General features: G+C 42.6%; 2 protein-coding genes across 4 annotated transcripts in view; one reads left to right on the top strand and one right to left on the bottom strand.

Annotated features, from left to right (window-relative positions):
- skap1 (src kinase associated phosphoprotein 1) overlaps positions 1-4,131 on the top strand; it is a 48,065-nt gene extending 43,934 nt beyond the window's left edge. For both annotated transcript variants that reach the window (XM_035734988.1, XM_035734987.1), the window contains one exon: positions 3,054-4,131. In XM_035734988.1, coding sequence (XP_035590881.1) covers positions 3,054-3,146 — 93 coding nt within the window. In that variant the 3' untranslated portion in view covers positions 3,147-4,131. The remainder of the gene's footprint in view (positions 1-3,053) is intronic.
- Positions 4,132-10,131: 6,000 nt separating this feature from the next.
- LOC118357654 (uncharacterized) lies at positions 10,132-23,764 on the bottom strand. 2 transcript variants are annotated; one of them, XM_035734986.2, is made up of 7 exons: positions 23,672-23,764; positions 22,758-22,807; positions 22,438-22,524; positions 15,442-15,542; positions 15,216-15,311; positions 14,760-14,981; positions 10,132-14,067 (listed from the first exon to the last, which is right to left on the bottom strand). In XM_035734986.2, the coding sequence occupies exons 2-7, from the start codon at positions 22,779-22,781 to the stop codon at positions 12,537-12,539; spliced, it is 2,061 nt and encodes a 686-aa protein (XP_035590879.1). In that variant the 5' UTR covers positions 22,782-22,807; positions 23,672-23,764; the 3' UTR covers positions 10,132-12,536. The 2 variants fall into 2 exon arrangements, with proteins under 2 accessions (XP_035590879.1, XP_035590877.1); XM_035734984.2 differs by lacking the exon at positions 23,672-23,764 and adding an exon at positions 23,394-23,614.
- Between the last annotated feature and the right edge of the window lie 3,593 nt (positions 23,765-27,357).

The following is a 27,357-nucleotide window of genomic DNA, read 5'->3' as shown; positions in this document are numbered from 1 at the left end:
TGACTAGATTTGTGGTCAAATAGACCAGGAGCTGCGGCTTGTAAGAGGTGTCCATGTTTCATTGTTAGGATGACTAGTGGAGAGAGACGCAGCGCTGCAGTGTGTGTCTGATGACTCTCCTTGTGGATGAGAGCGAAACAGAGAGGGGGGAGAGGTAGCTAGAGAGAGAGGGGGCGATGGAGGGAGGGCAGGGAGAGATTGTAACACCCAGATGGCGGGTTCAGCGGCAGGGCAATGAGAGACTTCCTGCGCTCCATCACGCCCAAGGCCTGCCTTATGGGTCAGTCTTATTAACACTCCTCCTGCGTACGTGTGTGTATGTAGGTGTGTGTTTGTGTTTGTGTTCGTACGTGTGTGTATGTAGGTGTGTGCGTCTGTGTATGTGAATGTATGTGTTTACGTGTGTATGTATTGCTTATACATCAAGAGAAATAGTGAGAGCAAAAATACAAAGAATGACAGTGGAACGTGAGCAGAACCTGATGTTCTACAAAAAGTAGTGAATGTATAGCTCAAGGAGGAGAGTGGGAATCGGGTAGAGCAGCTGTCACAGTGACCTGGCATGGCATACAAAGTGCTCCTTCTCCTGCATCCTGCTTCTGTCATTCACCCTATGAGAGACAGTCAAGCCAACCTCCTCCCTCTTCAGGCATCGTTAGCTGTCAATCTGTCCTCCTGCCCAAAGTGAGCGATGGGCCCATCCAAATGTCACCATTAGCCAGGCCCCTGAGTGGTAAATAAACGATGCTACTGGTGTACTGCAGGTGTTGTCATGGCAACCTGCGCAATCCCCCTCTCTCCCCGTGCCAGCCCCACCCACGTTCATTTGCACCCTCTCAATGGAGGAGTCATGGGGAGGTCAACGAGTCAAAGCACCGCCACAACATGGCGCTGTTCTCTCCTCATTCCACCTCCTCCCACCATACACAGTTATGAACTCAGGCTGCACAAAACATTCCAGATTGCCACTAAGGGCCACTTGATCATTCTTTTATTGGAGGAGAATGTCTTGGTATGGAAATGGCATGGCATCCTTGGCACCCACGGAAAGGTGTTATCCATTGTATTTTCACATCTCAATAGGTGGTCCACTGGCATCCCCATCACATGAAACACGTGTGTGTGTGGGGGGGGGCTTCCTCTTTTGTTCCTCAAGCACGGGTGGAGGCCGATGACGTCACAAAGTGACCATCAGACCAACCATCAGTTGTGTCGAAGAAACCCAATTTTGCTCAAAATATAGATTTTATGTACCCTTTAGTGAGTGTACTTTATTGTATTTATAGCACTTTTCAACAGGAAAAGTCCCCAAAGAAATCACTGGAAGATCATCATATCAAAAAAGTCTGATATGCATTTTACACCAAATGAAAGGAGAAAAGTCAGAAGGAGGTAGGAGAGATGGAAATTAGGGCATTGTCATTGGAATACATTTCCTCCCTATGCTTCTCTACGAGACCTCCCCTTCCAGCAGGTGTACTCTGTATGAACCCGTAGTAGGCAGCGAGGAAGATGGAGTTGGCATGCTTGACAGACCTTTGCTGCCATTGGCACACTGTGGTGATGTAGCAAGCGTATTCAAATGGTGGCGTTAATAATCAAAAAGAGCTTTCTCAGGGAGGACGTGAGACTGGCTGCACAGATGGGCTGGGGAGATAAATAGAACTTTCTGTCACTGGGGTTGGAGGAATGGAGCTGCAACAGCCCTGGGGGAGAGAAACGGTTTCGTTCCTGTGTTCTCCGATGCCCCAGTCCGTCTGTTTTTCTCCTTTTTTGGATTACTATTCAAGCTAGCTTTCCACAACAAAACATTTTCGCTGTATGTTTCTGGTTTTTAAGATAGAAACATGGGTTTTTATTACTTTAGATATTAGGGCCATGTGTTGGAAATCACAGGGACTAGAAAATGTACCTTTCCATGAAGAAAATGTGTGTGCTTGCTTCACGTGTCTTAAAGCCAGCAAGCACATCAATTTGCCATTTTGAGTGGAGTATTTATCCACCTTCAATCACTCTGTAATTGCATTGAAAGAGTCAGTTCTCAGTGCTCTGTGTAGGTGAACAGACAGAATGATAATGTTCTCTCTGTTCTGCACATCCAGATGGATGAGCTGCTTATCATGACCTGCTGGGCCATCACTCTGATCTGTGAGCTCTAACCGACCAATATGTCATCTCTGTCCAGACACAACTTATACGTTATCTCTGTCCAGTCACCAGTCATTAGGAGTAGGTCTGTTTTTCATTCCTCTGGCTCTATAGTGAGGTGTCAGAACTCTCTATATGATAGGAAGGGCTGCTGACTGAGGATGTGGGATCTATCACATCAGTGGCCAGAGAGACAGCCAGGAGAGGGAGAAATGGTTCTACAAACATGCATTCTACACGTAAACCTCATACAAATGGATTGATCGATAGATATAAGATAGCCTTTTGGCTTTCAGATGTTGTACCCAGAGTGCGAATTACACCGTGGCATTCGGGGGGGGGGGTCTCGCGGCATTTGATGAATGGAAAGAGACATCTGTTACAAAACACCAAAAAGTGTCAAGACATTTAGCGATTGTCATTGGGTCTACACTCTTGTAGCCGGAATTAATTGATGCGCCTTTCTGACTGACAAAAGGACCTTTTTTTGTGTTAAGAAAAGGACACCTGAAAAGAGTCTGAAATATGGGACTGTCACGGGATGACAAGCGCTGCCACATGGGATTTATTTATTTATTTACCATGTGGGAGTGTTTGTTTCATTTGGAATAAGCTTTTATTTGAATATTTACCACTGTAGCAGTACAAATTGCATTTGAAACAAATAGGAGAATTGTTAAATGAGCATTATTTAGAGCCCCCCCCCAAAGTTAGACTTTTTTTGCATCATGACTCATTCGGGGGCTCTGAGACCCCCCTGGGCCCCTGGTAATTCTCAATCTTCATGTACCCCAAAAATGACAAAACAAGGTATCAAGAGCCATTTTGAGCCTATGATGACATAGTCTACTGAGCATAGTTGTGCGTGTTCCTCCTCACCATACTTGTGTCTCTCTGTGTTCCAGGAGTATAACATCCATGGCTGGTGGGTCGGAGAGCTAAATGGTACCATCGGTATCGTCCCTAAAGACTTCCTCCACCCTGCCTACATCCTCTGAGCTCCAAGAAGTACTGGATCACTCTCTTATCGTTAAGATTATAAAATAATTTAATGGAGTAATGTAGCGTAACAGGTCTCCTGACACCCACTGAGATAGCCATTGAGAGAGCAGGAGATGTGTATATTCACAAGAGCTTGGCCGGCCATTTAGGACATCTGGTGGCTGAAAGTAGAACTGCATGGGAAATTGAATCAGCATTATAGATGGGTTGGTTGTTCACCAACAAAACCGACGCGTGCGCAACTATGGGGCAAAAGAACTGGCTTAGGTGGTTGACAGCATGTAAACTATATTTAGTCTCTAAATGTTTATTGAAAATGTAAATATATTTGCACAATGAGCACTTGTTGTCTCTCAAATACATAGTTACAGTTGTTGGTTAGCTAGCTAATTCATTTTTAGCCATATTAGCGTAGACGTGTCATGAGTCAAAACAAGAAATGGTATCAATAACAAGATGCAATGAGCTGAAACGAGCCACCTACGATTCCCCACATGGCAGCTTCTTCTCATTGTTGCTAGCTATCTGACCATCCAGAATCATTACACAACATGGCCTTCTGCATCATCGACGTGCGCGCATCATTGTTTCTTGACATTGTCAGCTAACCCATCTTTATAGATATTGATATGCTCAGTAATGCTTAATTATAGCATCATTGACATCATCATTGGATTGGGAAAAATTATTCCAACTATACGCCATAGAAAAAATATCACACTGCACAATACTACAGGAACTGTATGTTACACGTTCCGCTCTGATGATCGTTTATCTTTGTATTATGCCTTACTTCTACAGTTGAGTGATGTGACTGACTGCGTTCCCAGCTCCAAACACTGAACACTTCGAGATTGATGACAAACTGAGATATTTTATTATTTCGTAATATAATGTAATGCAATGCTGTTAGTGTAAGGTTTTTGTATAATGTTTTTGTAAAGATTGACTTAATTTCCATGCATAAATGACATTACCTTGGTCCTTCTGAGGCCTTTGGTCTACACATTGAATTATGGATCATGTCGAAAGGTTTCCTCTATCCAATTGTTTCCAGTGTGCAGTACCCATGTGTGTGAATGGAAATGGACAGATATTTATGAAACATTATGCCCCTGTGACTAAAATAGGAAATCCTCACCTCTGAGTGAACTGGGGGCTATTTGACATTACAAAGCATACCGACTTGTGCCTTCAACAGCCTTGATGCTGACATTAAGATATATAGGCAACAAGGGTTCAGGCTTGCTCCACTATCTTGTTTCAAATAAGAGTTTGAAATTGGAATACCTGATAATTAACAATATCAAGAAAAATACTATATTTTGATTGTTGAGCTTGTACATATATATTTTCTTAGCCTAATGGTTGTGTTTTTCTCATGGTTTGGACCTACTGGCCTTTTATGTCCGAGTGAATTGATTGGGTGCTTATGCTTTAACATCATGCTGTTTGTGACTGCTGTCTTTCTATACGCTTTTTTTGTGTGTGTGTTTTAAAAGAAGTGCACTCTCCTACACATCAACCTGGTCTCAGAGCATTTCATAATAAGAGAGATACAGTACATATCTGCGATCTCTAACCGGACAGAGAATGAGGACGTGGCTAGAATGTCGTTTCTTATGATTATCAGTCAAATTAGCTCATTTATAAAATATCAATTACTATGTATAGACTATAAATGACCAACCACACAGCTTTGGAGTAGTTAGAAGGTGTATTACCCTGAGAGGAGCTGGCTACTGTGGGAGACTACCAGTAATTGCGCTAAACTAACGATATGCTAACTTCAATAATCTCCTGCAAGCAAATACCTAAAAATGGGTTTCCATGAGTTCGTCGGACTCTCGGTAAGTAAAAAAAACGACCTAAATCTTGAAATCTCACTGTATTCTTTTAAGCCATGTCAGTGTCTGGAATCATTATTCACCATTATTTCTGCCATGAGTCATTTATGAGTTATATTATGTTTAAAACAATATCATGATGATACCCGCACACTGTCAAATGCTCATTTGCAATCAATGAACAAAAAACCTTCTCACCAATTACTGTCACTTTTCCAGGATCCTTTTCTCTCTCCATCTTCTCCCTTTTAGCTTAACCATATAGTTCAAATGAAATAACTTCAATGTGTCAAATAATTATCCAAAGTCATAATGACACAGCCAGATATTTACATTTGAGTTAGGGCAGAAGATCACTCTGATTTAGCTGTACAAATGCTACAAATAATACATACATATAGCCAGGGGTGCAACTTTCTCTGCGGACAGAGACATGTCCCCCCCCCCCCATTCTGAAAATTGTTTTTTTGTCCTATAGAATCTGAAACAGTGTTGGTTTGAGTGACCAGCAAGTAGCCTCTTTTCAAAGGCTATGTATCTCTGATACGCGCTTTCTGTGTTGGAGACCACCCAAAAATGACCCAATGTGATTAGATCTTTTTTTAACTAAATTCTAATGCGCCTGAGAAAGCTACTCCCGAGCCCCACCTAGCCTTGATCTTGACAAAACGGAGCTGCTCTTCCTCCCGGGGAAGGCCTGCCTGCTCCAAGACCTCTCAGTCATGGTTGACAACTCCTGGTGGACCACACAGATGGTCTTTGGGACAGTAAAGTTTGAGTCGGGGTGAATTTTGATCTGCAACATAAATAATCCACTCAGATGCTGTAAAAGACTAGAAAGTACTATAACTAAGTACAGTAACACACATCTTCTGTATTTAAAAAAGTCATACTAGCTGATACAGTAACTTGTATTTAAAAATACACCTTCTCCGTTTTTACTTTAACCTAAGATGGAAAAAAGTTAAACAAAAAGGAATACACAGTAGGAAGCGATACTGAGCCAGCTAACTGTAGCCGTTAACCTAATAGCAACCCTATAGGCTTGACAGGCTAGCGTTAGCACAGTTAGCTTAGCATATACAGTGCTTCTCTAAAAACACAACTCTGTAACATTGCACATGGGTGGGGAGATGTCAGTGCCTAGACCATATAAACAAAGTAGAATATTACCTCAGAGGAGCTATACATCAATACATTCAAACCAAAATATTATCTGACACCATGTTTTTATTATTTTATTCTATGAGCTAGTCTTACTTAGCCACAACCCTAATCTCCATGTCAAGATCGCAAACAGTTTCACTCAATCAATTTACACATTTACATTCTACAATTTCAACATAAAAGGTAAGTATCACTCAGATAACCATTTAGGCTAACATCTTCTATAAATAATGTGCTTGTTTACACCACATACCTGCTTAAGAGAACAAAGAAAAAAGAGACAGGAGGAGAAACGGTTAGTTGTCACAGCCTCTGAGTGCTGTTGAGGGGAGAGGGCAAACCTCTGTGCTCCAGCGCCCCCTGCTGGTGGCAACAGACAAACAATTCTCAATGGAAAACCTATACAGTCATTGATAACAACAATATCTAAACCACATTTTATAAATATACTAAACAAAAATATAAACGCAACATGCAACAATTTCAACGATTTTACTGAGTTACAGTTCATATAAGGAAATCAGTCATTAAATTCATTAGGCCCTAATTTATGGATTACATTACTGGGCCTGGGCCCAACCACTGGGGAATGATTATGCTGTTTAATCATCTTCTTGATATGCCACACCTGTAAGGTGGAAGGATTATCTTGGCAAATGAGAAATGCTCACTGACAGGCATGTATATAAATTTGTCCACACAATTTAAGAGAAGCTTTTTGTGCATATGGTACATTTATGGGATCTTTTTTTTCAGCTCATTAACCAACACTACATGTACTCTTATGGGCAGCCAAAACTATAGTGTTCGAAAATAAACATTAACACTTATTTTGAAAAGGCACAGAAACCTAAGACAAACCTAAGACACAGAAACCGTTGGTGCCTTTCAGCAAACTCCAATGAGCTGTCATGTCTTTTACTGAAGAATGGCTTTCATCTGGCCACTCTACCATAAAGGCCTGATTGGTGGAGTGCTGAAGAGATGGTTGTCCTTCTGGAAGGTTCTCCCATCTTCACAGAGGAACTCTGGAGCTCTGTCAGAGTGACCGTCGGGTTCTCGGTCACCTCCATGACCAAGGCCCTTCTCCTTCGATTGTTCAGTTTGGCCGAGTGACCAGCTCTAGGATCAGTCTTGGTGGTTCCAAACTTCTTCCATTCAAGAATGATGGAGGCCACTGTGTTCTTGCGAACCTTCAATGCTGCAGAAATGTTTTGGTACCCTTCCCCAGATCTGTGCCCCGACGCAATCCTGTCTCGGAGCTCAGCGCACAATTCCTTCGACCTCATGGCTTGGTATTGCTCGGACATGCACTGTCAACTGTGGGACCTTTTATAGTCAGTTGTGTGCCTTTCCAAAGAATGTCTAATCAATTTAATTTACCACAGGTGGACTCCAATCAAGTTGTAGAAACATCTCAAAGATGATCATTGGAACAGGATGCACCTGAGCTCCATTTCATGTCTTATAGCAAAGGGTCTGAATACTTTTGTACATAAGGTATTTCCATTTTTTAAAAACACATTTCTATAAACCTGTTTTCGCTTTGTCATTATGGGGTATTGTAAGCGTAGATTTATTAGGAAAAAATGTATTTAATACATTTAGAATAAGGCTGTAATGTAACAAAATGTGGAAAAAGGGAGGGCTCTGAATGGTTTCCGAATGCACTGTATATACACTTATTTCATGAAACATTAATATGTTATCGACTATTGAAACCTGGGCATCCAACTTTACTCGTTTAAAAATATGGTCAAACTTTTATCGTACTCGTCAAAATCTTGATTTGAGTGGGGGGATTCTTCGAAAGTTGCACGATCACTATTAGTAAGGGGAGACGGGGAAGGATAATATAGTAAGAGCAGTCTTTATCTATTAGACATGTTTGCGCAGTGGCGAACTGTGGATATTGAACCTAGGTCTTCAGTGTGGTGAAAAAATATTTCAAGATCTTGTACCAAACTCAAATCAAGAACAATAACAGAAACTTAGCATCACTTAATGTGTTGAACTGAATCAATCAGGCCCGTGACTGGGCCAAACTTCAGACTGCCACTCACACAGAGATAAGAAACTTGTAAATTTCAGACTTGCTGACTCGTTGAACACAGCACGTGTATAACTACAACTTGCAAACTGAAAGTCGGACATTTCAGAGGTTCCTAGTTTCGAATAGCACTTGAACACGGAATATCACACAATCACCAAAAAAGACAAGTGATCACAGACAACTTCAGCATTTTAACAACTACTTGCTACTTTGCAACTACTTAGCATGTTCGCTAAACGTTTACACTTACCCAGGGATGTCAAACACATTCCAAAGAGGGCAGAGTGTCTGCGCGTTTTTGTTTTTGTCTAAGATCTAGACTAATTAGTGACCTTAACCTTAATGAATTAATTCATCAATCAAGTGCAAGGGTGGTGCAAAAATCTGCAGACACTCGGCCCTAACATGCGAGTACTAGCGAGTACTCATTGTCCGACACTGATTAAAAATGTCTCAGACCCCGAGACAAGACAGACTCAATATGTGGTCTCTAGACCGGTCTCGAGTACTACTACACTGCAATGCATAACAACTTGTGCATCCAACAGCCTTGTGTCTGAAGGCAAAAGTGCTTGTTTTTTTTTATGCTGACATGAAATATGTGAGCCACAAGGGGTCAGGATTGCGCCACCATCTTGTTTCATTTAAATTGGAATACATTATAATGAATAATATTAAATAATTGTTTTAATTGTTGCGCTTTAAAAAATATATATTTTCTGTTAGATATAAAAATGTCACATATGAACTTGCTTGACTGTGCAAGTCTGACAAATGTCTAAATGTCATGCATTAAAATAGACTCATGGATGCAAAGCAGGTGTGGGGGGGACTATCATTTTATTTCCAATTAAAATGATATTAAAAATAAAACATTGTCAATAGCTGCATTCCTGGGTTGTTGTTGACTATTTTAGTACATTGGTATAATATTGCCCGTGTAAATCCATGTGTCTAAAATACATAACATTGAAAATCTAAAACCATGTGTCCGGGAACCATCTACCACTTAAAATAACTAATGCACCTGTTAAAATGCAGAATATGGGAACAAACATAGCCTGATGAAAGAATATAGGGAAGCATGATACCAGAAATGTTACCAGACAATGTGGTCTAACAGAAGGTTGGCTATAGTTAAATCTGCACTCTATGCTTCCTCTAGTAGTCCACCCCACATCATGTTTCACATACCCAGTAGAACAGTGATCCTATCATAATTTCAAATGCACTACAAGTATCATGACCAATTATATCTAAATGTAGTTGTCTACCCACACAAAACATAAATAATAAAATGGTCCCTTTTCTCAGTGTTGAAAAATACAAACAGCTCGTCTTGAAATAAAATAATGAAGCATCCCTGGGAAGACACTAAAAGCATATGTTCGCTCTGACTGCATTGGTGTAACATGTTGACAATTTACAAAGATATCAGTGTTGAGTACCGTCTCCTATACCTATATACTGTAACTAACTCCACCCCGAGGACAGAGAGCTTAGTAAAGCTAGGGTCCATGCAGCCTTCGGCTCAATTGGCTAACATGGCAAGCAATATGACACCCACCATCTCAGATTTACAGAAACTATTTCAGAACATTAGAAATAGATAAGATTAGCATTACTTCAACATTATTTCATTGACATTTAATTTGATCTGACAATGTAAGATAATTGTTGGCACCCAAATTGGCCCTTAACATTTTTAGGATTCACATCATATTCAAAAATATAGTACAACATCCAATTTGAACCAAACTTCTTCCTACCATTATGCCAGACATGAAGAATCCATTAAAGTGGTAAAAAGCCACCAATGGAACCCCCACACACCTCCCACCCCAACAACCAGTATCAGTTATGTCTGACAAGCAGTATGGAGCTGCAGCTTGGAACACTACTTGTTGTGGGCAGGGGTCCTGATCCCACGAGCTTACAGTGAACATACATATCCATACAATGTTTAATGTAAGCTCGCGGGATCTGGCGGTGTTGCAAGGCTAGGTCCGTGGGAGGCTTTTGATCATTTTATTGGATTCCTCATGTCTTACTCATTGTTAGGAGGAATTATGGTCCAAATTGGATGTTAGGTACTATATTTATTGACAATTATATAAATCCAATCAATTAAAATGGCCATTTTGGGTGCAATCAATTAGAGTCCCAGTGCAGTCAAATATATGAGGTTAGAATAATACACTATGAGGTTGGAAGAGCACGGAAAATGATAATGGCCTTTTAGTGTAAGAGCTGTTTGAAAAGATTACCTGAAACTTCTGCCTGGGATGGAGTTTAGGCCTGCTTGGTGACGTCACCATGCGGTAATTAAGTTAATAGACCAATAAGAAAGAGTTCCAAACATCTCTGCCAATAACAGCTAGTTTTCAGTTTTCCCCTCCCCACTGGGACCACTCTCCAAATTCTTGCTTGAGAAATGGCTCTTTGCTAAGGAGCTATTTTTGACCATTTTTAATTTAAAACAATCACAGTAAGGTACTTAATTGCTACCCAGAAAATATTTGATACAGAGATAAACATGACTGCATTGGGCCTTTAATTTCTATTTCTTAAATTATATTATATATATTATACATATTTCAACAAAATAATATTTCAGGAACGCTGATCTTATCTGCTTCTAACTACAGAAACGATTACGACACAATCTGAGATGGTGGGTGTCGAAATCCTCTTACTTGTGCTTTTTTGAGGTGGAACGACCCTCATCCCTGTTTATTCAAGCTGAACCAAGAAATCACCCACGTCAGCAAAGGGAATGCATGCAGGATGACACTTTTTGCTGGAAGTTATTAATAAAACACAGTCAAAGTTGATTGCAAGACAACTTTTCACGGACTCCAAATTCGTAATCACGACTTCCCTGCGACAGTTATGGATCACATAATAATAATAAATTACATTTGTGAAGCACTTTTCATTATACAGAATCATCTCAAAGTACATTAAATACATTTAAAACCAAATAACGTTTTTTGGGACAACTAGACCAGGCAACTGACACATAGAACACAGTTGACGCTACAAGGGACAAGGACAAGCCCAGCTTTCCTTATCTAACTTTGCATTGTTGGAAAAGGACCCGTAAGTAAGAATTTCACTGTTAGTCTACACTTGTTGTTAACGAAGCATGTGACAAATCAAATTGGATTTAAAAGCCTTCCTAAAGAGAAAGGTCTTTAGGCCCATTTTAAAGGAGCCCAGAGTCTGTGATGCCTTCAGGTGGTCCGGGAGGGCATTCCAGAGGCTGGGTGCGGTCGAGCTGAAAGGCTGATCTCCCAAGAAGCTGAGCTTGGTCCTGGGGGCGTGGAGTCGCTTGTCCTAAGGGTGCAGGTGGGGTTACGGAGGGAGAGTAGTTATTTTTAGATAAAGGAGGGGCATTGAACACACGGGAATGTCCGCAGGAGGGTTTTGAATTCAATCCGTAATGAGATAGGGAGCCAGTGCAGAGAGATGCTGCGATGGGGTTGATGTGATGGCGTTTCTGCACTCTCATCAGGATCCTGGCAGCTCTGTTCAGGATGTACTGGAGCTTTTGGAGACTCCTGCCTGGGTTCCCGATGAAGAGTGTGTCGAGGTAGTTCAGCCGTGAGGAGATGGAATGACGCTTTACGCGGTTGTTTGACATGGCTGTCAAAGGTCAGGGAGGAATCAAGCTTTTACACCCAGACTGGAAACTGAGGGGGAGAGAGGCGTGTTCTGTCCTGCAATGGTGAGGTGTGTTATTGGTGAGTGCTGGACCTGACAGTGGGTGCCAACAAGCAGGGCCTCGGTTTTGCTGCTGATCAGTTGAAGGGCGTTTTGCTTCATCAAGGCAGGTGTTCAGATGGGCACATGCATCAGAGGGACTTGGGGCAGGTTGGGACATGTTTGCCCCTCATAGTCAAGCATACAGTGTTACGGCATGTGGATTAACTGACAAAATAATTGTCACATTAATGCCACTGGGGCACCACAGCCGGTTGAGTTAAATGGACTAATTCCCTTATAGGCACAAGTTCACAGGGTATACAGAGAAACACATGAAAGTGCCAGACTTGAGGAAAGTCAATGACCAAATATGAAGCGTGATACACTGGACTTGTCAGCTTGGGGAAGTTCTCACCCATAGACCAAGTATTACTGTGACTTTGAGCACGCTCTGCTGCCCAACAGAGGAAGTTCATCAACGCAAGCGAAGCAGAGCTCAGCTGGAGTGTGAGAATAGGCGTGCAGGGTGAGTAAGAGACTGGTTCTGTCTTTGGCAGAAGACATCCCACTATCCATTGTTCAGGTTCAGAGTGCATGCAGCAGCCTAATATCTAGGGCTCCATCTCTGGGCTCACAGTCTGGTTTGTAGCAACAGTGAACCCATGGGCCTCCCATTCCTGGCTCACTTCTGAGGCCTCAGTATTACCCTCCTGGGCTAATGAGATGTTCTGCTCTGTACAGTGGCCCTCAGACTCCAGATGACTGCTCTCTTCGATTCTCATGCCCTTTAGCTCAACTCCATCACCCACTAGCTCTGAAGATTCATTCTCTAGGGTTTTTGCTGAGCAACTGTTGACCATGTACAAAATATCCCTGTCCTCTCTGACTTTGACATCATTGGTCCCCTGAGCATTGGATACCTCAGATGTGATTTCATCATGTGAGGGACCTCGGTTAGTTTCGAGAATTACAGTGTCTGAGTTGTTGAAGGCCTTTTCTGCCTCTCTGCAGTCTGTTTGGTGATTTTCCTTCTCGGGAGCTGTCTCCATGTAGCCATTCGTCTCTTGTATTGCATTGTCGTTATTGGCAGAATCCTTGTTGTCGCTCTCCTTATGGCTACTCCCATCAAATGTTGTTGCCCCATCCCCAAGACTCTCCCCATCCTTTCCATTAATTTCCTCATCGATCTCAACCTCTTGGGTTGTGTCCAGCTGATCATCTTCTTGTTGAATGTCCAAGGGAGCCTTCTTCTTCTGGGTTGTCTCATCTCCACTTTCTACCCTTCGGGTTGAGTCATCAACACGTTCCACCTCTTCTGATGTGATCTCATGACACTCTTCCTCTGGGCTGATCTCTATGTGGGAGTTAATCTCATCCATGTGCCCTTGGCTGTCCAGCTCAATGGCTGTTACTGTGTCTTTGTTGCTGTCCCCTTCCGAGGTTGTCTTCTCATGACTGATGCTTTCTTGAGCTTCCTCCGCAAGGCTAAGGTCCTCTAGAACTCCATCTCCATCTCGAACTCCATCTCCAGGAGTTTCCTCATGGATATCGAGCTCTGGGCTACGCTGTTTGGGAGGGGTCGTCTCTGTAGTCGTGTCAGTAATGGCCTCTTCTGATACATACTCCTTCTCCAGGCCTGTGGCCTCTTCCTCAGGTGTCTGTTCCCCTTGGTGGATCAGTTCCTCGTGGCTATCTGGGTCTAGGTTACTCTGTTTGGGAGGGATTGTCTCTGTAGTTATGTCAGCATGGCTCTCCTCCCTAATGACCCTCTCAGTCGTCACCTCCACTACACACTCCTCCAAGCCTTTGTCCTTTTCACAGTGCACTTCCACAGGTGTCTGCAGTTGACAATCACCTTGGTGGTGGATCATCGCCTCATGGTCGAGCCTCTCTGGAGTCGATTCTTCATGGCTGCCCCACTTAAAGATAGTCTCCACTGGGCTGTGTATCTCCAGGATGGGCTCTGCCTGGACTACATTGGGGTCCTCCTGGGTGACCTCTGGGGAAAGGGTCTCCACAGTGTCTATGTCATCGGCGTCAGCTAGGAACTTCTCAGTCCGTAGGCCCTCTGGCTCACTGGAGGCGAGGTTCACAGGGCTGAGGGGCTCTTGACATTGCAGGGTAGGTAGATGAGGGGCAGGGCTGTGGGGAAAGAGAAGGCCATAGAGTACCACTACTCAACATAACCTTTATATTGACATGTAAAACCTGAAATACAGGTATGGGTAACAGATTGATGCAGAGTCAGATTTTTCACTTTGAAAATGCATGTCAAACTAAAACCAATGATTGCAAAGTTAAGCAAACGATGTAGCTATTCACAAGGAGTACCTTTAACAATTTTTTTTATAGACACATTTACTTCAAGAACAGTGCAGATGCAAAGCTTATAAACAGAATAACACATTTGTGCTGTTTGTGCCGTCATTCTGTTACCAAACTTCTCATCTGCACTGTTCTTAGAGTAAATGTGTTTTTGTCCAAATTTCCATGATAATTGTTAAAAGCCGTCCTCATTCTCTTACCGTAGAATTGCATGCATCTGCAAAGACATAGGCTGGAATTCAATCCGACCGGCCCTTTTTGGCTCTGCACAATTTATAGGCAAAGTTAACCTTAACGTTCAAAGTAAACGCTGAAGATGTCGGATCAATCGGAAATTACCTTTACATCACGCTACAAGGCGTGTGTTCCGCGGTCCAGGTTGAATCCTGGCCTAAAACAATGTGTCAATTGAACACAATCAAGTCTATTCAGGAGCACACCAGGCGTTTAAACTCAAACCTACGCCTTATTTGTGCCCGTGTGGACAGTTTGATCCGCTCCAGTCTTACCTCTCCATGGACTCATAAGGAACTGGAGTGAGACTAGGCTCCTGGGTCAAGTCCTCTTCCTGAACCCAGCCCTGATTGGACGAGGCATAGGTGAGGATGGCCTCTGTCACAGTGTAGGGGGTGTGGCCCTGCACACAGTCTAGGATGTGACCAACCGGCAGTTGGGTTTGCAGGAAGAGATGGAGCTGGCTGTCTGACAGACACACTGTCATGCTGCACACTCTGAAGAAAGACAAACAAAGGTATGTTTGAAGAAAGACAAACAAGGTATGTTTGAAGAAAGACAAACTAGACAAACAATGCCATGCTGTGGTCTATTGATCGTCGGCTAGTCATGGTACCATTTTTCCTTTGTGCTCATTCTAGGTGTGACAATGACAAATAGAGGGAACAAGCAGGCAATATAATTGAAATGGTGGAATCATTGCTAATTATTAACTTAGGAGAGGAACTGACTTGTCCAGGAAGCACTGCAGGCCTTTCCTCCTCTTCTCCAGGAAGTCTTCACCACTGAAGGAGAAGAAGGACTTGCTGGGCAGGTCTGGGACAGGTCTATAGGACAGACGGGGACAGAGAATAACCCATAGCTCCCAGAACAGGACAACTTCACATTGGTGTTTGTAATTATTTTATAAACAAGCAGTTAAGCCAAGCACATTTGGGGGACAATGCTATGACTTACACCAGGCCAGTGTTTTTCTGCATCCTCTTCTTGAGCCAGACAAACTCACTGTAGCGCCGGCGCACACAGGACGTCTTGGCAGTGAAGGACTTGCTGTTGGTCTGTGAGTAAAAAGAGATGGTGCACCATTACATCCTGCGGATACAGACAACGCCAATGGGAGTGAAAACATCAAGCCCAAACTAGAGAGCTGGAAAATAAGGACAAAAAGTAATATTGCAATAAATAGACTTTCCATTAGTGGCAGGGCTCTAGACTAACTATTTCAGGGCCAAGTAACACATGAAAGAATTTATTTATCTGACATGTTCCTCAATGTTCAGAGTAAATACTGTAATCATTTTTTACACTCAGAAAGCTGAGACTCTCCTCAGTAAAAGTAATCGTTTTAAAAACGGTGTTTTACATTTTGAAATAATATGTTGTGCGACTGTCGTATGCTTGTGCTTATCAGAATGCATCTCTCCCTTCACAACATGCGCAAAGGGGGGAGAGGGAGTGAGAGTTGGCAGCGAAACAGGGACATGAAAGGGCAAGTTTTTCTTCCATTTTCGACAATGTTGCAAACTAGCATACACACAATAACTCTGCAAAATGTGTCGTAAACGGTTGGAAAACAATGACGACCATAACACGCAGCACCCCTTGTTCTATCGGCATGTGGGGGAGGGTTCTTGAAATGTAACATCCAATCAAAAAAAACAGAGGATCATTCTAGCAGTTTCGGCTAATACAAAATGATCTAGACCTCCAAAAGAAGCGGAACAAACAACGTGATTTCAAGGTATGTGAGACTGTTGATCAAATGTGACCCGTTTCAGGAAACTAGGTGTATGTCATGGGTTATTACTTCACAGGAGAGTCATTCGAAAGTACTTTTTAAAAAAAAATCTAAATTGTTTTTTTGGCAGAAATGGCTCGAACATGTGCACTTTCATGTGCCTTAATAACAGACTTGTATGCCATCTGTAAATATGAATAACATTGTTAAATTACGAGCCTATTTGTTTGAGTCACAGAAAAAGGAAGCAACCTTCCTGCTACCCATGATTGGCTGAGATAATGAGTGGGCTGGACATGCCGAGAGTGGAGTTTGGATTGGTCGGCAATATCTGTCTATTTGAGCTGGTCAGTTTGTGTAAGTAATCCTGTCTAACGCAGCTTTAAAAAAAATTTTTTAAAATGTATTGCGTAGTAAAACTTCACAAAAAGACTCAACTATGCAAGTATCCATTTCAGTAGAAAGTCACTGCAAAAACTGTTTCAGATCACTCTCGTCTAAGTGTGCCAGAGCGCAGAATAACTGATGAATTTACGAACGCTCAACACCGGTTGAAAAAAAGCGTTATTAAATTGTTGCCAGGAGCACAAATACAGCCAACAACGCTCTGGATAACATGAAAACAGCCAAACCAACTCTGCTAGGGCAAGTAACTTGGTCAGAGTTTTCGTAGGGGTTAAAACTTATGAGGATTCTTATGGCATTGCACATGGTAAGTGTGAACCAGTGCCTTGACGCCAAGCAAGCTGTACAAACAAAATGGAAACGACACAGACAGGACGTCTTATTTAATGAAAGGGGATGCAGTCTGCCGTGAAGCTTTCATCCACGTATACATACGGGTAAGAATCTAGCTACAGATATTATACGTTCCTCATTTTGTCAGAAAGTTGTTCCATTGCAAGTTAAAGCTTATTGTTAGCTAGCTATATGTGTGTGTATATATATATGTGTATATAGACTGCCCATTTTTTTCTACTGTGTTATTGACTTGCTAATTGTTTACTCCATGTGTAACTCTGTGTTGTCTGTTCACACTGCTATGCTTTATCTTGGCCAGGTCGCAGTTGCAAATGAGAACTTGTTCTCAACTAGCCTACCTGGTTAAATAAAGGTGAAATAAAAAAATAAAAAATAAAAATGTGGCTGGAGGTTATAGCAGATCACCTATCGGTAGATTTTTTTTGAAAGGCAGACACTGAATATCCCTTTGAGCATGATCAAAGTTATTAATTACACATTGGATGGTGTATCAATACACCCAGTCACTACAAAGATACAGGCGTCCTTCCTATCTCAGTTGTCGGAGAAGAAGGAAACCACTAGCCCAAACTGTTCGAACTCTACAGACTGAAGTTGGCAGGTCGGCTGAACCGACTTCAGACGAGTCCCAAGATGCTTGTGGGAGCCTTTCACAGCAGATGCGGAAATGCGACATTGGTGGATGCGGTGAATTGAGATGCATCCAATGCAATAAAACTGATCTCTGGCTTAAACGTTTTATCCATTATGCTAATTACATTTCTGCAGGGGTGCAGACATCAACTCTGGGGGGTTAATTGGGGTGTCAATACTTTCTGAAGGCACTATAAATGCCTTTTATGCAACACCAAGCCAAGCATGAGGGCCTCCGCTGTTCCATGCTTGGCTCACCTCCGTAGTGCACCTCTGTAATCATGAATTCCTTTGAAAAGCTGGTCATGGCACACATCAATGTCCCAGATAGCCTGGTAGGCCCCCCCCCCATCCACCTGGCTGTAGTGGAGCGGGTCAAGAACTTCAAGCTCCTCTGTGTCCACATCACTGAGGACTTAATATGGTCCACACACAAACACACAGTCGTGAAGCAGGCACAACAGCGCCTCTTCTCTCTCAGGAGGCTGAATAGATGTGACACGGGGCCCCCAGATCCTGAAGAAGTTCTACAGCTGCACCAATGATAGCATTTTGACTGGCTGCACCACTGCCTGGTATGGCAACTGCAATGCTCACAAACGCAAGGCTCTACAGAGGATGGTGTGGACGGCCCAGAACGTCACTGGTGCTGAGCTCCCTACCATCCAGGTAATTTTATACCAGTCGGTGTCTGAGGAAGGCCCAGAAAATTGCCAAAAAACTTCAGACACCCAAGCCATGGGGCTGTTCTCTCTGCTACCATCTGGCAAGGGGTATCGGAGCATCAGATCTCGGACCAACAGGCGCAGAGACTGCTTATACCCCGAAGCAATAAGACTGTTGAGTAGCTAATCAATGGCTACCTGGACTACCTGCACTGACTATGCACACTCACAGGTCTTTATCCACATACTCAGACATGCACTCACCATATACGGTACTGCTACTTTTTACTTTTATTATCATCATCTATCCAGATGTCCATATTTATCTCAATTACAACATATTGAGCACAGTGATATGGTATTGGTACTCCTTATAGCTTACATATATTTATATTAATTTATAGTGTGTTTTTATTTTCTTTATTTAACTCCACATCATTGAGGAAGAGCTTTTAAGTAAGCATTTCACTGTAAGGTCTACACCGGTTGTATTCGGCACGTGACAAATACAATTAACATTTTACTGCATTACCTCCTGAGGAGTCGATCAAGCAATTCACATGAATCCATTTTTCTTAGGCTAATGTCAGAAAGGGACAACGATGGTACGTATTAAGAATGATACTTCACCTGCAGGATTCCATTGTATGTTTATAGAGAACAAAGTAAATACTAGATTGACAAGCAATTTGAATGAAGCCCAATGTTAAACCTCCAGTATAAGCCTACATTAAACTGCTTGATGACAGCTTAGGCCTTCATTACCATGAGTCAAACATCATGGGGAGAGAAATGTCAACAGCAGAGATTAACAAAAACACCTGAACATTGTAGAATTCATACCCACAAATGTTGTTTACCTCCAAGCTGGGTACCATGGTTTGAGTGAAGACACATAGCATTCCAAACCACTTGCCATCAACTTTAGCGATATCATCTAGGTCTATTTGCTGATGGGAGTAGTAGGGCGGTGCGATGTGGTCAAAACGTCAATTCACTGGATTTAAAAAAAAAATTGACTGTATTTTATGCAAAATGCAGTGGCGTGTACTCATGGATGCCAAGGGAAGCCAGGTTTCCCCCCAAAAAATGAAAAAAAAAAACATACATTATTTTATCTTGTCTCTTTGTGTTTCATTCATCGTTAGAGACTGAATGCATCTCACTGGAGAAAGCATCCGAAAGAGCAAAACAGCACCCCTCTGTCTCTGTATGTGTAGGCCATCAATCTGATGATGTTGGGTCCAAAAGAGTATGACATTGATGCCGCCCACGAGCATTTGGCCTCCCTTGATAATTTTTTTTATTTTTTAAAAAGAGTATAAAATAGGCAATCAGCGTTGAGCTCGAGTGTGAATGGTCCTGGCACACAAGGGAAGCCAGTTTGGATATGGCGTCACTCCTATCAAATCGCAATGAGAGCATATGTCGTTGACAGAAACAACTTCTTTTTGTCTCTGCTGCTAAAGCCACTTTCTACCACTCTAAATTCGAAGCATCTGCCTCTAACCCTAGGAAGCTCTTTGCCACCTTCTCCTCCCTCCTGAATCCTCCCCCCCCCCCTCTCTGCAGATGACTTCGTCAACCATTTTGAAAAGAAGGTCGACGACATCCGATCCTCGTTTGCTAAGTCAAACGACACCGCTGGTTCTGCTCACACTGCCCTACCCTGTGCTCTGACCTCTTTCTCCCCTCTCTCTCCAGATGAAATCTTGCGTCTTGTGACGGCCGGCCGCCCAACAACCTGCCCGCTTGACCCTATCCCCTCCTCTCTTCTCCAGACCATTTCCGGAGACCTTCTCCCTTACCTCACCTCGCTCATCAACTCATCCCTGACCGCTGGCTACGTCCCTTCCGTCTTCAAGAGAGCGAGAGTTGCACCCCTTCTGAAAAAACCTACACTCGATCCCTCCGATGTCAACAACTACAGACCAGTATCCCTTCTTTCTTTTCTCTCCAAAACTCTTGAACGTGCCGTCCTTGGCCAGCTCTCCCGCTATCTCTCAGAATGACCTTCTTGATCCAAATCAGTCAGGTTTCAAGACTAGTCATTCAACTGAGACTGCTCTTCTCTGTATCACGGAGGCGCTCCGCACTGCTAAAGCTAACTCTCTCTCCTCTGCTCTCATCCTTCTAGACCTATCGGCTGCCTTCGATACTGTGAACCACCAGATCCTCCTCTCCACCCTCTCCGAGTTGGGCATCTCCGGCGCGGCCCACGCTTGGATTGCGTCCTACCTGACAGGTCGCTCCTACCAGGTGGCGTGGCGAGAATCTGTCTCCTTACCACGCGCTCTCACCACTGGTGTCCCCCAGGGCTCTGTTCTAGGCCCTCTCCTATTCTCGCTATACACCAAGTCACTTGGCTCTGTCATAACCTCACATGGTCTCTCCTATCATTGCTATGCAGACGACACACAATTAATCTTCTCCTTTCCCCCTTCTGATGACCAGGTGGCGAATCGTATCTCTGCATGTCTGGCAGACATATCAGTGTGGATGACGGATCACCACCTCAAGCTGAACCTCGGCAAGACGGAGCTGCTCTTCCTCCCGGGGAAGGACTGCCCGTTCCATGATCTTGCCATCACGGTTGACAACTCCATTGTGTCCTCCTCCCAGAGCGCTAAGAACCTTGGCGTGATCCTGGACAACACCCTGTCGTTATCAACTAACATCAAGGCGGTGGCCCGTTCCTGTAGGTTCATGCTCTACAACATCCGCAGAGTACGACCCTGCCTCACACAGGAAGCGGCGCAGGTCCTAATCCAGGCACTTGTCATCTCCCGTCTGGATTACTGCAACTCGCTGTTGGCTGGGCTTCCTGCCTGTGCCATTAAACCCCTACAACTCATCCAGAACGCCGCAGCCCGTCTGGTGTTCAACCTTCCCAAGTTCTCTCACGTCACCCCGCTCCTCCGCTCTCTCCACTGGCTTCCAGTTGAAGCTCGCATCCGCTACAAGACCATGGTGCTTGCCTACGGAGCTGTGAGGGGAACGGCACCTCAGTACCTCCAGGCTCTGATCAGGCCCTACACCCAAACAAGGGCACTGCGTTCATCCACCTCTGGCCTGCTCGCCTCCCTACCACTGAGGAAGTACAGTTCCCGCTCAGCCCAGTCAAAACTGTTCGCTGCTCTGGCCCCCAATGGTGGAACAAACTCCCTCACGACGCCAGGACAGCGGAGTCAATCACCACCTTCCGGAGACACCTGAAACCCCACCTCTTCAAGGAATACCTAGGATAGGGTAAGTCATCCTTCTCACCCCCCCCCCCCCTAAAAGATTTAGATGCACTATTGTAAAGTGGCTGTTCCACTGGATGTCTTAAGGTGTATGCACCAATTTGTAAGTCGCTCTGGATAAGAGCATCTGCTAAATGACTTAAATGTAAATGTAAGATACTGTTGCACAATCAACATGCTGATTTAGCCTACAGTACTGGTATCAGGCTGTGTTAGCTAGCTACGTTTGCTCTGACTCAGTACATGTATTAGCTGGCCAGCTAACTATCGATTAGCAGCTAACACGACTTAGTTTTACTTGCTAAGAAAAGACAAACTGGCTGTTTGCAGATGTAAGAAACAAACTAATTAGTGTAATAATATAAAGCTGGTGAATTTATATTGAGAAGCTAACTGGAAACATCGTTGTAATCAACATTGTTGCATGTGCTGCATTGCCCATGCAGAGACTGAATGCAAGTGTGTCCTGGTCAAGCAACAACAAATGCGCTCCTTGAGTGACAGTGGGCGGGGCTAGGTCTGTGTGGAAAGCTGCATGGAGAAAGGAATGACTCAAGTAGCGGTGTAAACTATAAAGGATATTACATTTGAAAAATCAAAAAAACATAAAAATACCGTTATAGAAGGTAAAGTAAAAACCTAGACAGGTCCGTGCATAAATACCGGTATACTGTAACATACGGTATACCATACGGTATACCGCCCGGCCCTAGGGAGTACTCATTTGTTTTTTCTGATCCTGACTCATCTATGACAAATGCATACAATGAGAGTCTTAAGTCATTTCAAACTAGCCCTTTCCCAAGACTTGGGTTCTACAGCTCTAATATGGCTTAAGCCTTAAGGACTTGCACACTCATTGAGACAACTGCTTCTTTGTTGAGTTTGTTTATGGTGAATGGATACTCACGTGAAGGAATATCTTGAAGTCCACGTACGAGTTCCAAGAGCCTTCATTCTGAACCCGAGGGTCTTGGACCCGCACTGCAACAAATTCCTGCAGAGACAAACAAAGAAGTGGTTTCACTAACAGAGGGAACTACAGGCATTTACTTTAGCTAAATTGATGAATCAACAGCTTGAGCACTGCAATGAGGAAGTGATACAACATGGTGTAGGTGGTTCCAAGTCATGGATGGCTTACTTTTTTTTCATCCAACAATTCTTTGTTAACCTGAGGCTACAGCAGAGAAGAGGATCAGGGTAAAACAGTGAATGATGTTAACTTACATCTTCTTCGTGATTCTTCATCATCCTTATGTAGGCTGCACAGGAGACATCTGCCAAACGAAGAAACCAAAGAATCATTCAAAACAATTCAGCAAGTGGGAAAGGACTCAGCCAATGCTTCTCTTCCGCAGGTTGTGCCGCTCAAGTCTTACTAAAGTACTCATATGTCTCATCCTCTACTTTTAGGAGGACAACGTTTCAGGGCCACAATAAGTTGTGAACAATGTATGCATGGATAACATCTCAAATGCAGTTAGTATTTGACTTCTCTCTCTCTCTTTGATGTTAGCCATGTTGGGAACAGAAGAGACAACTGGGGTGAATTCCTTCACTTGCCCTTTCTCCTGAAGATAAACGCCCTCCTCTTTATAGTACAGACACTGCATTGGAAAAAGGTTTAACTCCCCCACCACCAATCACTCCCCACTTCTGTGTAAGAAAATGATTTGCAATCCATGATGATTTGATACATGCAAGTCTTTGACTTTAGCCACATTCTATAAACGAATTTTCATAAAATTCAAGTCACTCTGACACTTAACAGTTAACCTAGCTCTATCTAGCAAATGTGTGGGTAACGTTAAACAAACTGATGAATGATGTTTTGGATTGACTAATGCAAGGCTAGTTACTTACTTCTAAATTGTAGTCAGGGTATCACGTCTTCTTAAAAACTTGTTTTGAAAGAGCCACAAATAATTAGCTAGTAATAATTAGCTATTTAGTTTGTAAGAAGTACAGCTATAACAAACGTTATCTAACTCTGCTGAGCTATTCATGAGTCAGAGGTTTTTGTACAAATGATGTCATGTCACGAAGGTCTTAGAAAGTACATAGACTGTGCACTACCACAGATCTGTATCTTTAGTAAAAACTCTGTCTACAATTATGGCGAATTCCAACCAAATCCTTACCATCTAAAGATCTGTGGAACTCGGCGCAGCATCAACTCTATTTTTGTTACCTTTAGTGTGAAGCAGGCAATAATAACGAAATACTTCCGGGTAACATATTTTTTATTTTTCTTTTTCGGTATCATGGCGTTTGAACATTTTGTTTGTGCATGCCGCCACCTACTGTGCGGTAGTGTGCATTCAATCAAATCAAAATGTATTTGTGAAATGCGCCGAATGCAACACGTGGAGACCTTACAGTGAGTGACCTTACAATGAAATACTTACTTACAAGCCCTTAACCAACAATGCATTTAAGAAAAGTATGTATTAAGAAAGTATTTACTAAAATAAACTGAAATTAAAAATAAGAAAATAGCTTGCTGCAACATTACCATAAACATTGCACCTGAAACAACGCAGTTGATTCGGCATAAAAGCTATAACAGGTTAACTGATATTGCCTGTCAGTCTGACTCAAAGGGTCATGGATTTTTGGAATCCTTTAGAATAAGTGTCATGTTGTGTGTACTTTGTAAATTAAGAATTAGTGTGAAAATAATGGAACATGTGCACAATTATGAATATATTTTATAATACTTAGCATACAAAGAATAATCAAAAGTATTTATGTAAGATATGTGATGTATGTGTTCATTCTTTATTTTTTCAAGCCTAAATGGTCAACAGTTTTTTTTGTTGGTGTGTACTCCTATCATTTATTGCAATTATGTATGGTGCAATATGTACTGTATGTCCAATATGAAAAAACCTACTGCATTTAAGCTGATTGGCAACTCTTTAAGAGTGACTAAATGAGCAGAGACGCGTTCTGGATAAGTTGCAGGGGTTTGATCTTACAAGTGGGGAGCCCAGCCAACAGCGAGTTGCAGTAGTCCAGACAGGGGGTGACACGTGCCTGGATTCAGACCTGCACTGCTTCCTGTGAGAGGGCAGAGGGTTGTTTTTGCCTTAGCACTACACAGCTGATTCAAATGATCAACTCATCAAACTTCAAGTGGTATTTATGTATTCATTTGTGATGCAATCCTTGATATGATCCTGCTATTGACACATGCTACACATGCACATGTGTGTGTGCACATGCATCTATCCAATTGGTATCATGATGTGTTGTAAGGGATATTATATTTGAGTAATCCACAATGAACTGGTGATGTAAAAGTCTAATGACATTATCTTCCATATTCCTACAGATACCTTGTAACTGGAGATTCCTCAAAATGATTGCCTACAGTTGCCATGTAGGGCACTGCAAGGTTGGGTGACCAGGGCCATCTGGGACTGCCTCTTGGGGGAATTAAGGCATGTGAAGGTTACCTGTGTCCTGCATAACTTCATGAGGATGGACACGAGGAACAGGAGGGGGTCTGCAGCTCGCCGCCGCGTGCCAGAAGGGGAGTCTGCTGCTCTGCAGGATATTTCAAGGATGGGGTCCAACAACACAGCAAGAGAGGCAATCTGTGTGCGGGAGATCTTCACCTTCTACTTCGAAGAGGGTGCTGTTCCCTGGCAACACCATAGACTACACTATGCACAACCAAAGGCTCTTTATAAGCCTTCCACATTGCAATAAGAGTATTCTTCCATTTACTTAGCTATGTCAACTGCAATTATTAAATTCCCAGTTTCTCTCCCTTGGATATCTACTCAGGTGAGGGTGCTGTTTAGGTAAGGGTGTGATGTCTGTACAAGAACAGGATATTTTAAGTCACCATCTTGAAAAAATAAAGTACAACAATTAGACACCCTATAACCTGCACACCAGTAGCGGTCTGTGACGTTTAAGATTGGGGAGACCGATTATTTTTTTTTACTCTTATTTTTTTATAATTTTTCTTAAACATGGACTTATTTCTATTACAACATATTGGATGACTGTCATTCATATTCCGTTCACCCAGTTCAATGTAACATTGATAGATTTAGGCTACTAGATGATACTAAAATTTTCCCTATACCCATCATGAGGTTGCTACAACCTAGCCTATGAATGAAAGTTTACAATGTACATTTGAAGTCAGAAGTTTACATGCACCTTAGCCAAATACATTTAAACTCAGTTTTTCACAATTCCTGACATTTAATCCTAGTAAAAATTCCCGGTCTAAGACCAGTTAGGATCACTGCTTTATTTTAAGAATGTGAAATGTCAGAATAATAGTAGAGTGAATTATTTATTTCAGCTTTTGTTTCTTTCATCACATTCCCAGTGGGTCAGAAGTTTACATACACTCAATTAGTATTTGGTAGCATTGCCTTTGAATTGTTTAAACTTGGGTCAAACGTTTCAGGTAGCCTCCCACAAACTTCCCACAATAAGTTGGGTGAATTTTGTCTCATTACTCCCGACAGAGCTGGTGTAACCGAGTCAGGTTTGTAGGCCTCCTTGCTCCCACACGCTTTTTCAGTTCTGCCCACAAATTTCTATAGGATTGAAGTAAGGGCTTTGTGATGGCCACTCCAATACCTTGACTTTGTTGTTCTTAAGCCATTTTGCCACAACTTTGGAAGTATGCTTGGGGTCATTATCCATTTGGAAGACCCATTTGCAACCAAGCTTTAACTTCCTGGCTGATGTCTTGAGATGTTGCTTCAATATATCCACATAATTTTCCTCCCTCACGAAGTCATCTATTTTGTGAAGTGCACCAGTCCCTCCTGCAGAAAAGCACCCCCACAACATGATGCTGCCACCCCCGTGCTTCACAATTGGGATGGTGTTCTTTGGCTTGCAAACCTCCCCCTTTTTCCTCCAAACATAATGGTGGTCATTATGGCCACCATTATTCTATTTTTGTTTCATCAGACCAGAGGACATTTCTCCAAAAAGTACCATCTTCGGCCCCATGTGCAGTTGCAAACCGTAATCTGGCTTTTTTATGGCCGTTTTGGAGCAGTGGCTTCTTCCTTACTGAGCGGCCTTTCAAGTCATGTTGATTTAGGACTCGTTTACAGTGGATATAGATACTTTTGTGCCTGTTTCCTCCAGCATCTTCACAAGGTCCTTTGCTGTTGTTCTGGGATTGATTTGCAAGTTTTGCACCAAAGTACGTTCATCTGTAGGAGACAGAACGCGTCTTCTTCCTGAGCGGTATGACGGCTGCGTGGTCCCATGGTGTTTATACTTGCGTACTATTGTTTGTACAGATGAACGTGGTACCTTCAGGCGTTTGTAAATTGCTCCCATTAATGAACCAGACTTGTGGAGGTCTAAAAAAAGAATTCTGAAGTCATTGCTGATTTCTTTGGATTTTCCCATGATTTCAATCAAACAGGCACTGAGTTTGTAGGTAGGTCTTGAAATACATCCACAGGAACATCGCCAATTGACTCAAATTATGTCAATTAGCCTATCAGAAGCTTCTAAAGCCATGACATCATTTTTGGAATTTTCCAAGCTGTTTAAAGGGACAGTCAACTTAGTGTATGTAAACTTCTGACCCACTGGAATTGTGATACAGGGAATTATAAGTGAAATAATCTGTCTGTAAAAAATTGTTGTAAAAATGACTTGTGTCATGCACAAAGTAGATGTCCTAACCGACTTGCCAAAACTATAGTTTGTTTTCAAGAAATTTGTGGAGTGGTTGAAAAACCTAGTTTTTAATGACTCCTACCTAAGTGTATGTAAACTTCCGACTTCAACTGTGGGTGCACACATGGACAGACGATGACATTCAATA

The sequence above is a fragment of the Oncorhynchus keta genome, chromosome 24 (assembly GCF_023373465.1).
Source record: "Oncorhynchus keta strain PuntledgeMale-10-30-2019 chromosome 24, Oket_V2, whole genome shotgun sequence".
Taxonomy (NCBI): domain Eukaryota; kingdom Metazoa; phylum Chordata; class Actinopteri; order Salmoniformes; family Salmonidae; genus Oncorhynchus; species Oncorhynchus keta.
This window is presented reverse-complemented; position numbering and strand designations above follow the sequence as displayed.